The sequence below is a fragment of the Achroia grisella genome, unplaced genomic scaffold (genome assembly GCF_030625045.1).
Source record: "Achroia grisella isolate CSIRO2021 unplaced genomic scaffold, CSIRO_AGI_Agris_v1 utg1179, whole genome shotgun sequence".
In the NCBI taxonomy this organism is placed as follows: Eukaryota; Metazoa; Arthropoda; class Insecta; order Lepidoptera; family Pyralidae; genus Achroia; species Achroia grisella.
The window spans coordinates 830,693-847,492 of NW_026712591.1; the positions used below are offsets into that span (position 1 = coordinate 830,693).

Genomic DNA, 16,800 nt, shown 5'->3' on the forward strand with positions numbered 1-16,800 from the left:
TAACAACAAACCAATACTCCAATAAAATAAAACACAAGAAAATGTGAGGGACTAAATTGAAATCATTCGTGCCGTGCAGCAACTAAAAATATTCAATGGATCAGCTACTTGTTTCGCCCTCGTAAGGGTTATATTATTGCTCTTGTTTATAAAAGTAATAATATAAATAGAATTAAATTACTTTCATATACATTATATCATTCTGTATATTGTGGTATGGTGAACCATAACTTTGAGTCCCTGATCTGATTATTTTTCTATAAAACCTTTTATAAATATTTTATTTTATAGCAATAAAACAGATAAATTAATAATTTTTATGAATTATTTATTATTTTACTGTCTTTCTACAACAGTCTAAAAAATCACATTTTGTCTTATAGTCTGCGAAAAACGAACATAAAATATTTTTTTTCTCAAAACAAACTCAAAATATATTTTGCATCCTAAAAGTCACATATATTGAGACCATTGTGATATAAATTTAGTTAAATATAAGGTTTCGCAAGCAGTCGGAACACACCATAACCGCATACTGTCAACAAAAATATTTTACACAAACAGCGCAGTTGCACCGCGTTCTTTTTTTTTTTGCGTGCTGCAAAAGCAGTCACAAATTATGCAGCTAGCACAACGCGCGAACTCTTAAAGTTCTCGGAAACACATTTATGAAAAACGGTTTCGTCGATCTCATAGACAAATACGGGACATAGAAATGTTAAATAGAACAATTTAAACTAACATAAATATAATTTTGCCATATTATGGATAATAATAATAATAATAATATTTTATTCATGATACACATTTACATTTTAATTTACTGTAGTTCTACACTAGGCTCGCAGGCCTGTATTGTAGAGACTGGAGTGACTTATTATTGTGTTCATTTTACATGTTTACCCTTTGTATTAATAGCTATGGGACTTGTGTGTAAAATGTAGGGAATAAATTTGTGGATGTATAATCGAAAAGGTGAGCATTGGTGTGAATGAGAGTGTGTATGTATGAATATGTGTGTGTGTGTGTGTGTGTGTGTGTTCAATTTGCAGAACTGTGTGTTAGCCGTAAGTTGGAAGTATTTGTTCTGTTTCGTCATAATTTAGTTTCATCAGCCAGCATTTTGTAGTTTTTTTGACTTGATGCATGGATAGTTTTGCAATTGTGCATTTCTTATTGACATAGTTATATATGTACGGATGGGAAAACAGTGGCAAACGCTTGGCAAATGTGGTGCGAATCGAGGGTAGAGGAATTCTGAAAGTACGATTTTGTAACAAGGCTTCGTATTCGATCATGGTCCCTACTTTTTTGTGCTGTAGGCATATAACCCGCCAAATGTAAAGTTGACGTACACGTAGCACTTGTGCTGTTTCATAAATTATATCTGTTGCAGTCCTAAAAGGTTTATTTAACATTACTTTAAGGACTGCCCGTTGTGCTCTCTCAATTTCAATAAAAACATACTTATTAGATCCACCCCAGACAGCTATACAATAAATTAAAATTGACTGACACAGGGAAATATACACCATCTTGAGGACATCAAGTGGAGTTGATTGTCTGAGAGATTTTACTATATATATGATCTTTTTTAGTCGTGCAGATAGACAAGATATCTGTTTTTTAAAAGATAGATTTTCGTCTAGTACTATTCCTAAGTATTTTATCGTATATGATCTTTTTATTGTTTCACAGTTGCAATTTCTGGTTTGATTTCTGCACGGATATGTGTGTATAGGTATTGGAAGAAGTTGTCTGGGGGCAGATGCATTTGTTTTGTGGAAAGCCAGGTAAGTCGTTTTATTTGTGTTTAGAGTTAATAAATTTCGGTGAAGCCAGTCTACAAGATGTGTCATGCCTTCTTCAGCAAGCGAACGAGTTTCTTCCCAAGATGACCCTCTGAAGAGAATCGCTGTGTCGTCAGCGTATCCTGTTATATTCATTTCAAATGATGGATGCTGTAAAAGGTCGTTTATATAAATTGTAAACAGGGTTGGGCCGAGTATACTTCCTTGGGGTACTCCTAGGTTTATTGATAATGGATTACTAGCAATGTAGCCGACTTTGACAGACTGAGAACGACCAGTGAGATAACTGCTAAACCAGTTTAGAGGAATGCCTCTGATCCCGATATAGTCCAATTTCTTTAACAGAATAGAAGGTGAGACCGTGTCAAAGGCTTTTGTTAAGTCAATAAAGACTCCAATACAGCAATCTTTTTGATCCAGAGAAGTAGAGATGATATTTGTTAGACGGGAGACGGCGTTTTCTGTAGAGGCACCTTTTCTAAAACCGAACTGATTTTCCGAAATAATCTGGTGTTTTTCTAAGTAATTTACAAGACGTTTATTAATAATTTTTTCAAGTAGTTTAGAAAAAATGCTTAGGAGCGAGATTGGTCTATAATTTGCAGGAATATTTTTACTACCGTCTTTGTAAATTGGAGTGACTAATGAGTGTTTCCATCGATCAGGAAATTTACCTTTCAGAATGTTAAGATTGAATATATGGACCAGCGGATCAAGAATAATATAATGTACCTTTTTGATCAACGATGAGCTATAACCATCATCCCCGGGAGCGCTATCATTTTTTAGCCCTTTAATAAGTGATTCGACCTCTATTTTATCGGTGGGTCCTATAAACAGGGATGTCGAAGGTGATTTGAGAACTGACACTTTTGAGAGTAAATCTGATTCTTCTGCATTGAGTTTAGTCATAGTTCTGACAGCCAAGTTTTCACCTATTGTTGTGAAGTATTTATTTGTGATGTTTAAGGATTGGACTGGATCTGAGTTTAACTTTGTAAGTTCATTTGCGTTGCTTTGTCTATTAGGCGAAATATCACAAATGTCCTTGATTGTTGACCAGAGCTTCTTGGGATTGTTTTTATTAATACAGATGCGTTCACTATTATATTTCCTTTTGATTCTAAATAATAGTTCCGTAAGGAAATTACGATAACGCCTGTAGGTTGTTTGTATTGTAGGGTCTAGGGGATTCCTCCTGGCTTGGATGTGTAACTTGTCTCGTGTTTTTTGACATCTCATTAATCCTGGTGTAATCCAAGGTTTTATGTTTCTACAAGACCTTCTTACAACAACAAGTTCTGAATTTTTCTGTATTGCATTCTCCAGGATATGTGAGAAACATCCAACAGCCTGATCAACATCCTGACAATCCAAAACGGCGCCCCAGTCTGCTGCAGCAAGTTCAGATTGCAAACTTTCTGTGTTGATTTTACGTCGTAACTGTTTGTCAGTGGTTTGAGATATATATGAAGTGGCAAGACCGGCAACGCAGATGTCGTGATCGGTGATATTGCTCCTGCATACCAATCCCAAGGCTGATCTCGATGGATTTTTTATGTATATGTGATCTAGACATGCTTTATTGCGAGTGGGTTCAGTTATCGCAGGAATAAGTTGATGCTCTGCCATAAGACAAGTATATTCTATTAAATTTGGAGTCGAATTGTTATTGAGAACGTCTATGTTCGTATCACCAGCTAGGATGATAGTTTTTTTATTTTTTTGTTGTTCCAAAATGTTATTTAAAGAAAGCAAAAATTTGTCGATATTTGTAAAAGATGGAGAACGATATATTCCTAATATAAATATATTCTCTATTGAAATGGCTATGAAATTACATTCGTCACACTGTGGTTCATGAACGGTAGGGGTCCAAATATTTCTAACATAGGTAGTTATGCCACTACTTTTGTTAATTCCATGTTTTGTTGCATAGGCTCGATAACCCGGAATTTCAGGAATAATAGTGTTATCGTTTATCCAACATTCTGTTAAAATTAGTACGTCAAACGGTAAGTTAAATCTGCTAAGAGTCACCAGGAAATCATCTACGTTATGCTGAATGCTTCTTATATTTAAGGTAAGGACTTTAAAATCTAACTCAGATGTTAAATAGGATGAGAATTCTTCAGGTTTCTCAAGAGTAAAACATTTAATAGATAGTAAACTATCTATATCTAAAAGTGGATCAGGCGTTTTGGTTTAATTTTTTTAAATTGTAATAAATTTATATTTACTCTTGAGAGCCAGTAAATTTTTGAAACATGCTGAGAGAACTGTCTGGAGTGTGATATGTTTTGGATTATTTTATGCTGATTCTGAACGTTTTTTGTATAGTGTGAGAAAGATGTATGATTTGTTTTATGTGTGTAAGAAATGTTATGAGCTGTTATTATGTAAAGTAATGAAGGATAAAGTGTATTTCTTATAGGATATTTTAAGTTATGAAATAACTGAAAGTATATTATTACAATCATATATACAGAACTAACAAGCATTTTTCCACCATTAGAGGGACACATGTAAGTCAAGTGCAGGGCCAATTTTTTCATCAACATCTTCGAAGCACTGTATACGAAATGCCGGCTTCTTTTCACACTGCCGGATATATATAAAGCCGTTCCGAACCCAGCAAAATTGAAAGTTGTACTTCCTCGAGCGTAGTCTGGCTTCTCGAAATAACTGTTTATTCTTTCGAGTGAGACGCTCATTGATGTACACCGGTTTAGGCAGTCCGTCCTTTATTCCTTCTGTTGTAAGTTTTTTATGAGCTTTACTAGCCTTTATAATTTCTTCTTTCTTGGCGCGTCGGACCATTTTAACTAATATGGGACGCGCTTTTATTTCTTTTACCGAACTGGAAGTTTGTGCAAGTCTGGCACCAACTCGTGTCACATGGCATACGTCTGTCTCCTTCAGGTCCACTCCCAGTTTATTTGATGTCGTAATTATCGTGCTCATCAAGTCCTCGCCACCACTTTCCGGTATACCAACTATCTCGAGTTCGTTACACAACGCGTTTTGTTCTAGAATTTCTAGCTCTCTTTGCGAATTCTGTATTATACCTTTCAAATTTGATATCTCAACTTGGGCATCATTTAGTTTTTTCTTGTGATCAGCCAGGGTTTCGTTTAGTGAGTTGGCAATCGAAAGTACTTGAGATCGCACATCAACGAGTTCTTTTCGTAAGGCAGGTATCTCACTCACCTCTTCTCTCAGCTTCCTTATTTCATTCATTAAATCTGACAAACTCACATTACTATCGGTTACCATGTTTGTGGACTTAATTCGGGAACCACGCGTCGTGTTTACTTTTTCAAGATCTTCCTGAATGTCTTCGAGAGGGTTGTTAGTAGGTCTAATTGGCGTATTTGAGTTGTCTCCTTTAGGTCTTGAACTTGAACATAAAGGGCACAGCCATTTGTTTTTTTGCTTCTGTAATGTTTTCTTCCATTCGTCTTTTTTTAAATTGAGACACATTATATCATAGTGCTTCTTACACTTTTCACACTCCATGTATTCAGAGTTTTGAATAGAATTTCCACAAGCGACACACGACTTCGGCATGATTTAAGTTTGTGTTTCTCGATTAATTGCTCGATTCGTCGAGTTACTGCACTATGCGATGCGAATTGTATTCACTGTTGCACTGCCGGTATGGCACGGTCACGCGGTTCGGTTAAAGGTCACTTGTCTCCGTACGTTCTTACTGCATTCCGTAAACGGTTAAACACAATTTAGTATTTCACTTATATCCTCCGTGTCACTGAATGAATTCTTAAACTGATTTTAATTATGAGTTGGTTATAGAAGTAACTTTATAATTATCTATATATATGGATATATATTAGATTATTTCTTTTATATCTTATACTATCTCTGCATTAAAGTTAATATTTATTTTAAACCCTTCAAGCAAAATGGAGATATTATAAGTTCGAAGTATCTGTGTGCCGGTCTGTGGCATTGTAGTAATGGGCTGGGCTGGGCTGATTGTTACGCGGGTTAATTTCATTAAAAGCTAACAGTTATTTTTTGAAACAATATAAACTGAATGTCGTATATTTTTAACCCAAAAAGCAAAAGACACATGAAGTCGCGGGTAACATCTAGGTATTCATAAAGACAATGACACCGCCCCGAATTATGCATAAACTGTTCGAGATCACATTAAAATTCCACAATAATACTTTTTATTTTTTTAGTAAATAAGGACAGAAAATCTTAGTGAGGCTATTTCATTTTCTTACCAACTATATTTCAGCTAATATCCGAGTCGTGGGTCGTGAGGTATAAGGTCACGGATTGAGCAGCAATTTGTTTAACGACGATTGAAATTGCCGTGTGCTTTTTTTTTATTATAATTCGAAATAGGGCAAGATGCGATGAATACGAATAGCAATAAAATAGTAAAAGAAAACACTGCTCATAAAAATCCATATTGACGATGAAGATGATTTCATTCTACTTATATTTTTTAAATAAAAAGTTTTCTAATAAACATATATTTCAAAATATATGATGCACTAGTAGTTTATTTTTTGCACAATATCCTGATAAAAGTTATCTACGACACATGTTATATATGATATAGGAAAACCATTAATTAGGCTCGGAATGTAGACTATTATTATCAATTTAACAATAAGAATGATAATTTTACTAAATAAAATTAGTCAATTGAGTATTTTACAGAGAATTGCGGAGAAAGACAGAAAAAAATATAAATTACCTTGTAAGCGATAAATAAAACAACAGCAAACGTTTAATAAATTTTCTTTATCGTCTTACCTTCATAAATTTTCTCTGTATTCATATTGATATAAATTATATTGTAAAAGTCTAAGTTAGCCCGCAATAAGATATTGTGACTTTTGTCTTTAAAAATTGAAAAAATTTTTGGACATAATATTAAATATCACGAACTAATATAATAAACAGAACGATAACCGAATTATACTACTAAGAAGTAAACGTTACTTTATTTAAAAATAAACAATTTTATTAATATTTATCACAACAATAAAGTTTTTTTGAGAAAAGACTATTTGATATATTATCATTCATTCGTCGAAGTAGACGTGAGACGACCGACTGGTATAACCTGATAAGTACTATCTCTCTGTCCGTCTGTCTCACCAGAAATAGGTGGAACGTGCAATAGCACGTTGATATATGATAATAATCATCCGTCATACTCGTGAACGAGTGCTGCTTGTAGGGACTGGGCTGCTCTTATCACTACGACTGATTTAATCTTATTGTGTATTTATATTTGAGCCTAAATAAATTAGTGCTGGTTGGTAGTTTGTATTCACACGTTTCGACTTGTAAATGTGAACTTACAAGGATTGTTTAAAAGAGCAACACACAAGCTTGCTTATTCTTCTGGTGATGAGACAGTTTTCAGAATAAGCGGTAGATTAAAAAAAATAATCGTAGTCTTTTTTTTTACCACATGAATTTGTAAAATTTGTCATAGTTTATACATATTTTTAACTTATTTCTACATCATATTCTTGAGTCGTTACAGTACCTACAATTACAGACCATTTATTAAATTAGAATCACGTATGCTTTTACCCATGGCAAATATACAAAGAAAGTGGTACTGACTAGAGGTACAAGTAGACAATGAAGTTAAGTACATCAAAATATTTAATACAGTTTAGTTTAATGGCGTTTTGGCATATTATTACAGTAAAAAAATTATACTTCAATTTAAACAATTAAGTAACAAATTATATTACAATAGTTATTATTATTCTTCGAAAGCTGTCTCTCTACATGTATATCATTAATACGTAACCAGACGCGAAGGTAAATTACGTCAATGCAATGTATGAGGAATACTATAATTTCTCTAGCGTCTTGTGTGTTACTAAATTATTGGTGCTATCAAAATATTTTTAATATTGTTGTAAATCTGAAAGTGTTGTTTTTTTTTATTATCTTTTTGTTTTATATTAAATTGGGAAACAACAGAATATTGATAAAGATACATTTCTTTATCAATATTCTATTGTTTCTCAATTACAACACAATTAATCACAACAATAAAAAAGATATGTCTGAAGGAATAAAACTGAAGAAAAAATGATAAGAGTAAAATTAAGAGCTAATGAATACCACTGCACATTTATTTTGTTCTGCTGTTGTACGTTTTCTTATTTGTCTTCACAAAGAACACAAAGCTTTTTGAATTAACTTTCTGGTTAACTCGTACAAAAAAGCAAAATACAGTCGAATTGTCATAAAAGCTACGTAATAATAAAATAATTCTCTATTTCTTGCCATAAATATTGATATTAAAAACTTAACTAGATTTACACATAGTGTCTAGAATGTTTAATAGGTGATTCTTCCAGGACACGCCCATAACGACACCTTTCCACAAATTAACTCAGCCACAAAAATTTACAGAATTACGTCCCTCGACACTCTACGAACGTAAAATAATATGAATTAGTTATCATTTATTATATTACATTAATTACTATATTATTATTTCTTATCACGACTAGGGCCTCGCTGGACACTGCAAACTGAATAAATACATGGCGAAATTAGGCCGTAGCTTAACATCAACCAGCACATTTGGCTAAGCAGAAGAGGAAATGCCACTACACATCCTATATGGTTGTAGCCCTAATGCAAAAACGAAATATCTCCTTTGGATAGTATATATTCTACACTGAGGAGATAAAAACCATCGCTCCTAAGAATATCCTGCAATTCTTGTCCCTCACGGGTCTAGGTAGCGTACTTTGAATAAGGGCGATCACAATAAATTTATACAGGTCGCAGTGTTACAGGTCTTAGCACCTGACAATAGCATAAAGCCCCCTACAATAAAATAAAAAAATACCTACATAAAGTTCAGATAATTATAACAAATAACTCCGTATCTGTAAATTCTTATCAATCGGAGTACTTCAGAATATTTCCTTTCAAACTACAATTTCTTGATACCTGAGCAAACCATACGTGTCCCTGGTATATACGATCATTCTTGACAATGGCTATGTTTATGTAGTAGGCAATAAAACCACACCCGCACTTGATCCCATAAAAGTGAATGACGCAACTATGAAAAGACGGGACTAGATTTTTATATTTTTCAACATGGTGTATACAGTGATTAATTTAATTGGTATGAAAAATCTTTAGCTTAGAATTCAACATTTTTTTTCTAAACTACTTTGGATATATGTATATCCTTACAAGAAAAGGAGACTAAAAAAGGAACTTCATAAGTTCATGTTCATAATTCTTTTAATCTGTTTATTCGAGATCGGCATTTTTTTTTAAATTCAATTAATGTTTGAAGCTAGTTTCATTCTTAGAATATTGTTATCTTTCTTAAATATAATAAAACAATAATATATCATAAAAATGTTAAACCTGTGATAAGCCAAAAATTGTCTCTCGTAAAATTGTGTGGAGGAAGTAGGATGATATTTTTACAGAATATGTAATTAATTAAAAGTCAACATATAGGGATAACGACCGAATAGTGGCGGGATACGACCTCGTGGTCTAGTTCTTTAACATACTGCTTTATTTTCTTTGGTCGACGGTTCAATTCCGCGCACGTTGTAAATATTTGTATTTGTATCGTATATTATGTATGTATTTACAAAAAAACCGAAGTATTTATATTAGTTGCCTAGTACCCATAACAAGCTTCCTTAGCGTGGGACTAGATGGCGCTGAGTTAATTGTCCAAGGTTATTTATTTATTTAACGTATAGTGATTAAATACAATTTGGTGTAAGGTTGAGAAGATTTCAAAATCCTCCTTGGTTTCTAATTCTATTATTTTATAGAACTATACTACTTCAAAAATTCAGCAAATTACGATTTCTTTTTAATCAATAATGCTTACTCTCCTACTGGTCGTTTGTTATGATCGTCATTGTACAAGCTGATGACATTTATGTACAACCACAGACAACATAACACAGTACAACTATAACTTTAACAATTTATTACAATATTAAATAGGCCAGATATATAATGAAAAATAAGCTCAGTATAAAATAATGTTGACCTCTTTTTATTATTCGCGTTCACGAAGCAATGAACATTTGTTATCTGTTGTCAGACGAAATGGAAATTCCCGATTTCATCTTTACCCTAATCTTTCTAGCTGTGTACATGACAAAATATAGGTATATAATTGGATTTTTTTTTAATTACCATCTATATTCTTACTAATCCATAATCAATGTGACGCTGTCCAAATAAGTATTGACTCTGTATGTGCTCTAAGAAATTTTCCTTAGTCAAATGAAATGCATTAATATCAGCAATCTTATCAAAATTGATTAATTTAATATTGTATGATAAGTATTCTAACAAGATATCTACTAATGAATGTCATGTCTGCATCGTAATACATAAATCATGGTAAACAATGCAAGCTCATGCGTTGTTTACATTAAGGGTAGTATCGAATTCTAATTGTAAATATCTATAACATATAGAAAAATGACTTGAATTATACATACACATTACTACACTAATATAATATTCAGGAATACAAATTAATTCTGTACGAGGAATGATCCTATTTGTAATATAATTGATCATATATAATGTACTTTCTGATCAAAACCTAAATTACATTATCGTCTAAAAATAAAAATGTATACATTTTAGAATATTTGATGTGTATTTTGAAAATGAGAGGTTCATAATAAGATGCTAACGTCAATACAAGATGATTGGTATTTGATTGATGGGTTGCGCACACCGCATTGTTTGTGTAACACCATTATTCAAGTCGACTTAATAGCTTTAGGACACAACAAACAGCTTAATTTACACTAAATAACTTAATCCCAAAGGAATTTGTCTTGAATCCAACTAACATTTGTGTTCATTAGCAATACGATTACAATTCATAAAGTTCTATGATTTCTAATTATAACTTTCAAGAGGGGCAAAAGATTGCTAGTAATGGGTATAGTGGCCAATTGATACCAATGACCTATACCAGGTTCGTCCTGAACACCATCGTGTTTATTCTTCATGATTTTGCCTCGTTAGACTATCACGTCTGACTCAATTCTTATCTTGTCGTTTTTCACTGGTACCATTTACTCAATTATAGTCTATTATTATTATAGGTATTAGTAATTGGTACCATACCTCATAATATTGTAATTTCAATCTTAATCCTTTAGATATAACTTTTGGTAGCGTTAAAATTAAAGATACATGTACTTCTTATATCATTGTCTACATCCCGAATTAAATTGGAATAAAAATAAATAAAAAAGAAAAAGCGGAGTGTGGAAAGATTTCATAATACTTAAGAACCTTAAATCACTAATTTGCTTTGCCTTTATATATATGGCCTCGGTGGTCTAGCGGTTTAGTGGCAGTTTCTCGGTGGCCGTACTTCCGATAATCGCGGGTTTAATTCCTCGCACGATACAAACATTTGTATTCATGAGTATGACTGTTTGTATTGGTCTGAGTGTAAGAGAGAGACTATGTATAATATGTATGTAATTACGAAAAAAAATGATGTAGTTGTAGTCATCTAGTATTGTCCTGAGATTTTTATTATTATACACATTTCTAAATCTACCGTAGTAATAATATTCACGTTTCTGTAACTATATCATAAAGCTTTTTTTTCACTGGGTACTTTAAAAAATTATTGTAATGCCATGGTACATGGTAACCATTACCCGTCTTACCAAAATAACACAATAGTAGGTACTGTTACTCATTGTACCTTAACAAACCTTGCGTGTTTTAACACAAATACTTCTATACAAAATATTACATAAATAACACGCCAATGTGATATGGGTACATAAAAGTGTAGTTTGAGATTGATCTACACAATATATTACCAACAATACAATTATCAAGTGACATAGATTTACTCAAATAGTAACTCTTTCATTAGCATGTACCAAGTACTATGTTACATGCTACCTTATAAATACCAGTAGCTAATTCATGTTAAACTACATATAGATGTACACGGAAAACAATGATAGCAGTATTTACACAATTGAGATAACACACCGACTATAAACAAGTTTATGATATATGTAGATATACACTGCAAATCGGTTTGTGCAATCTTTCTTCCACCAAACACGATTACATTATAAAACATATAATAGAGGTTACAGGCTATTATTATACGTTTACAATTAATTCCTTATATAATATCTCTATTTTATGTAATGGGTATAAATAACTGATCTGCTCTAATCACTATGACTGATTTCCTCTTATTAAGTAATTGTTTAACCAGTTGGTTATATATTCAATATTTTTCTATTTGAGTATTTAATTGAATTAGTGCTAATTGGTGGTTTGTATTCACACACTTAAACTTAAAAATGTAAAGTAATAATAAAATTATTTAAAAGAGCAACACGCAAGTTTATGCCCGTTTTTCTTGTAATGAGAAAGCATTCCGAATGAGCGGTAGATTAAAAAAGTGATGACTATTCAAAAGTTCTTTAATGTAAGTTTATTTGAATAAATGATTTTCTATTCTATTCTATAATATAGAACAACAACTTTCAAAATCCAAAACTAACTATTTTTCCTATATTTTTCATTACATCTCGATTGTTAATAAGTATCTACCTATTAAGGTATTCCTGGTATCTAACTGTCAGATATCTAAAAATATGTTTTAGATATCTGAAATTTATATTCTAATTTACAGAACATCCGAATTTCCTATAAAAATATTTCCATTTTATTGAATTTGGCAAGACATTTTCCAACGATAAAAATTAGTAGTATCAAAAAAAATACTATAATTTATAAAACAGAACGTTATAATTTTTAGCAAACAGAAATCAATAGTCTTTATTTTATACCATTGTTAACTACTCTCTGGATATATACACTGGATAAATATTATTTGTTGTCAATGAATTATAAGATTTAAGCAATACCTACTCTTCCAAGTTTCCACGAAATTGGCGCATAGTTATTTATTTTACATTAGTTTGTTTGTGTATCTTCTCACGTCAAAATCCGTGTTGTATCGGATTCAAATTAGTAAAATAAACCATTTTAACGTCACCACATACCGAAATTGTTAAATTGGTGATATAGTATATTATTCATCAACATTATTAGTAATAATAGTAATATTTCATTTATTTATTCACTTCAGAATACTAATGGCCCATTTTTATAAATATTCATATATACAGTAATTTACAACAGCAATATATATATGCATAGGTACATATATATATACCTTGTAGACCCATATTGTAAATACCTTATAGACTAACATACATATAAAATAATATTGGATTGATATCAAAACCATATTATCGATTTTCTCGAAAATTTATTGTTAATTATGCTAACTGTTACTTAATTGAAATATGAGAATATTAAGAATCTTGGAAAATTCTATCAAATATATTGATAGAATTTTCCAAGATTGTTTGTATATTATTATCTTAACAGAGTATTTCTGTTATAAAAGTCCATCAGTTGTTATTTATACTGTCATTTCTTCTATATTTCTACATCAATTGTAAGATAAAAACCCAGCTAATGTGATTAACTCATAAATATTGATCAGATCTATAAAGTACCATAGAATATAATAACAATTAAGGAGAACTTTTTATATATATATATATTTTTATATCTTACTAAATAGTCATTTCTACAAGATTAATAAGTACTGTAATGAATTAATACTAATTATTGGTAGTAATTTATAGAAGAAACGTGCACAGATTTAAAATAAATATAGTGTATAACTAAGGACGCCTTGAAATGCATCTTGAAATTATTTGGCTTTAAAAATAATTTCACATATCAGAAGGATTAAAATACCTATAACGTTCATAGATTATGTCATAAGTACTATAACGTTATCAAATTTCAATAGTAAAAACTAATGTAAATAATACGTTTTCTTAACGATTACATTTCTTACCTTGTATCCATTGTGATAATTTTAAACGGTGAGGACGATAGCGGCTGCTATCGTCGGTTTCCTTTGTTCTTTGTTCAGCGTTCAGGCCTTAGTTCACTATACTAACACAGTAGCCATACGAGTAGAAAACCCGACGATCGCTTACAGCTTGTTTGTAAAACGATTAGCGTGCTTGCCCCCGCTCCCAAAGTTGACATTGCGCACTTACTGATTTTTTAACCTTCACATAGAAATTACTTAGACAAACTTCAGCTGATATTTTTGTATATCACTTCACTATGAATGGCATATTTATACGACGAACACTTTACAATAACATCTATTATTTATCTGAATACCGCTTAGATATATCATATATCATTTTAGCGCTATTTACCATTTACACTTGGCAAACAAACGTTTAACACAACAGCACAAATACCGATTGTTATAGAATATGTTCTATTTATTACAAAATATCTTAGTATCTATCTGAATGTCGAAATATCATTAAATTATTTGTAGTTATAATAAACTAATTTAGATAATAAGAATGTATTGTTTTGAAGTATTTAAAAGTTCCGTAAAATATAAAGGCTTGTTCAGCGTTGTAATGTGTACGCTAGCGAAAGTTTCAGTGTACGAGATTGAGCGCGCCTGAAACGATATTTCGGTTCGCTGGGTGCAAAGCGAATGACGCACTCCCACAGTCCCACAGACGGTCGACACCCACCCCTCGTGGTAACTAATCGTCATGAAGATGTCAGTCATCATAAGTTTCTGAATCAGTACTTAGGATAATTAAAAAAGAAGAAAAGTTTTATATTGCAAGTATTTAATAAATGGGCATTTTGAACGATAGGAACTTCCTATTTTTTAATACCTTTAAGTTACATAAAAATATTTATGTAACTTAAAGACATAAACATAAACATTTACGGCTTAGGTGGTCTAATGATTTATATATCTGAACGGCTGGAGGCGGTTTTAATTTTGCCTCGATATAAAGATTTGTACGCATGATTATGATTGTTGGTGTTGGTCTGAGTGTTTCTGTATATAATTACAAAATATTTGTGTATAAACGAAATGTAAACATATTGAACTATTTTTACAAGCTGGTCAGCATCCGCAGTACGAGCTCCGCCAATATAAAAGTAGGTGGCGCTTTGTGCATATTCCTTGTAGTTATTTCTTGTGCATCTTATTGGATACTGTAATCAATCCTAAGAAAGTTATTTTATTTATTAATTCAATAGCAAAACCGGAAACAACGTAGCTAGTATTCGTTTTTGTTTGTGTTTTGTTTTCTTGCACCTTTTATTTATTACGATATATTATTTACACCTTGATCACTGGCCAAATTTAACATAACATATGTGTAAAACAAACTTATATGTAGATACATAAATACCAGTACATGTATAAGTATTATTTTAACAAAAAAATATTTAGATTCCATTCAGATTAAAGAGTATTTTGTTTCGACTACAAAAGGCTTATGGGAAAATTTTATGTTCACTCGTTGGATATTAAAAATATCCGCGTTATATTATACCTACTAGCTGACCATGCGACTTCGTCTGCGTCACTTTTATCCCGTTTTTTATGCAGCTCCGCTCCTAATAGTCGTAACGTGATACATAGCATAGCATACATGCATATATACATAGCATACATATGACACTATCAAACAACGTGGTTACCTAAATATAATATTGATAAATTTCAGCAAAAATTTAATTTGTAAAATGCCCTAATTGTAATTAGGGCATTATCATTTAATCAAACAAATAAACTCTTCAGCTTTATAATATTAGTATGTACAAGATAGTAAACACAATTTTTTTCTAATTTGAGAATTTCCTTTAAGAGTTTATAGAGAAAAGCTCCCTATAATATAATAAATATTGAAAAATAAGTAATAATGGATTGACTTTCAATTGTTCAGTTTTTCAAAATGTTATATTATTATTTTTACGGATTCAAAAAATAATTGAATATATTTAAATATATATATTTAGCATTCTATACATATATACTTTTATCTCATAAATTTATTTTTTTATAAATCTCTAATACAAAAAATGCAGCTTTACACTTGACGACTATATTATATGATATCCTACTTTAATTTTAGTTTATAAACTACAACTTTATGTCAAAAATATTTCTTATGAATTCAGAATCCGGTATTGTATTCGGACTAAGATCGCGTAATCACTCCTTTGTAATAGTTTAAAATTATTACTTTCGTGTATATATTATATCATAGTCTGAGAGGTACAGCTCGTTCAATTTTACAGATATTTTGATATAGCACACATGTATCTAATAATAATATAATAATATATTGATCATTAACTTAAATAAACATATTAATTATTCTTTTGTTTCCTGTACTTTGGAATTTTAGAACGGTATTCTATGTCGTCAATAAATGTATCATAAACATTGACTATTTTACTTCAACGTCCAGATTTAGTGGAGTAATAATAAAAAATATTTTTACAAACTTACACTTGCCTAACTCAGTCATAACGACAGGATGAAATCAATTTAGTTAAATATCTAATTGTACCTTTCGATAAATTGGACCAGTTTATTCAATATGTTAAAATAAAAGTCATACAGAACTAGATACTATTAACAGAAACTTTATGCAAATATAAATATATAATTTACTTTGATTTAAATGTTAGACACGTAAATAACTGGCTATAAAAAAAAATTCAGTTGAATGTTTTACCAGGTATTCTCAATTGTAGATATAACAGTCTGAATCTATAATCTGAACTGGATGATAGGGGAAAAACATGAATATAAAAAATATTTTCATAAGGGTTTAAAACGCACTACATATATGTACATATTTAATAAATTTGAAATTTTATCTATAATTTAAACTTATGATCAGTATAAATAAATGCTTTAATTAATATATATGCATGAATATCTTGTCATATTTGTATTCTTTAGTAATACAATCAATTTGATGTTAAAATTTGTTCAATGTATGTGTAGGTTTATTTTATTACAACAGCTAAATTTATT

The 16,800-nt window shown here is 31.0% G+C and overlaps 1 protein-coding gene across 2 annotated transcripts in view; it reads right to left on the bottom strand.

The window, feature by feature from the left end:
- The window catches only part of LOC131853466 (RYamide receptor-like), a 136,031-nt gene that overhangs the window by 25,115 nt on the left and 94,116 nt on the right, over positions 1 to 16,800 (bottom strand). Inside the window, exon 1 of one of the 2 annotated variants that reach the window (XM_059204364.1) lies at positions 13,768 to 14,378. The exons of the other annotated variant lie outside the window; for it this stretch is intronic. Within the exon in view, the coding sequence (XP_059060347.1) occupies positions 13,768 to 13,778 (11 nt within the window). The 5' untranslated portion in view covers positions 13,779 to 14,378. Of the gene's footprint in view, positions 1 to 13,767; positions 14,379 to 16,800 lie in introns of those variants that run through there. 2 annotated transcript variants of the gene reach the window in all.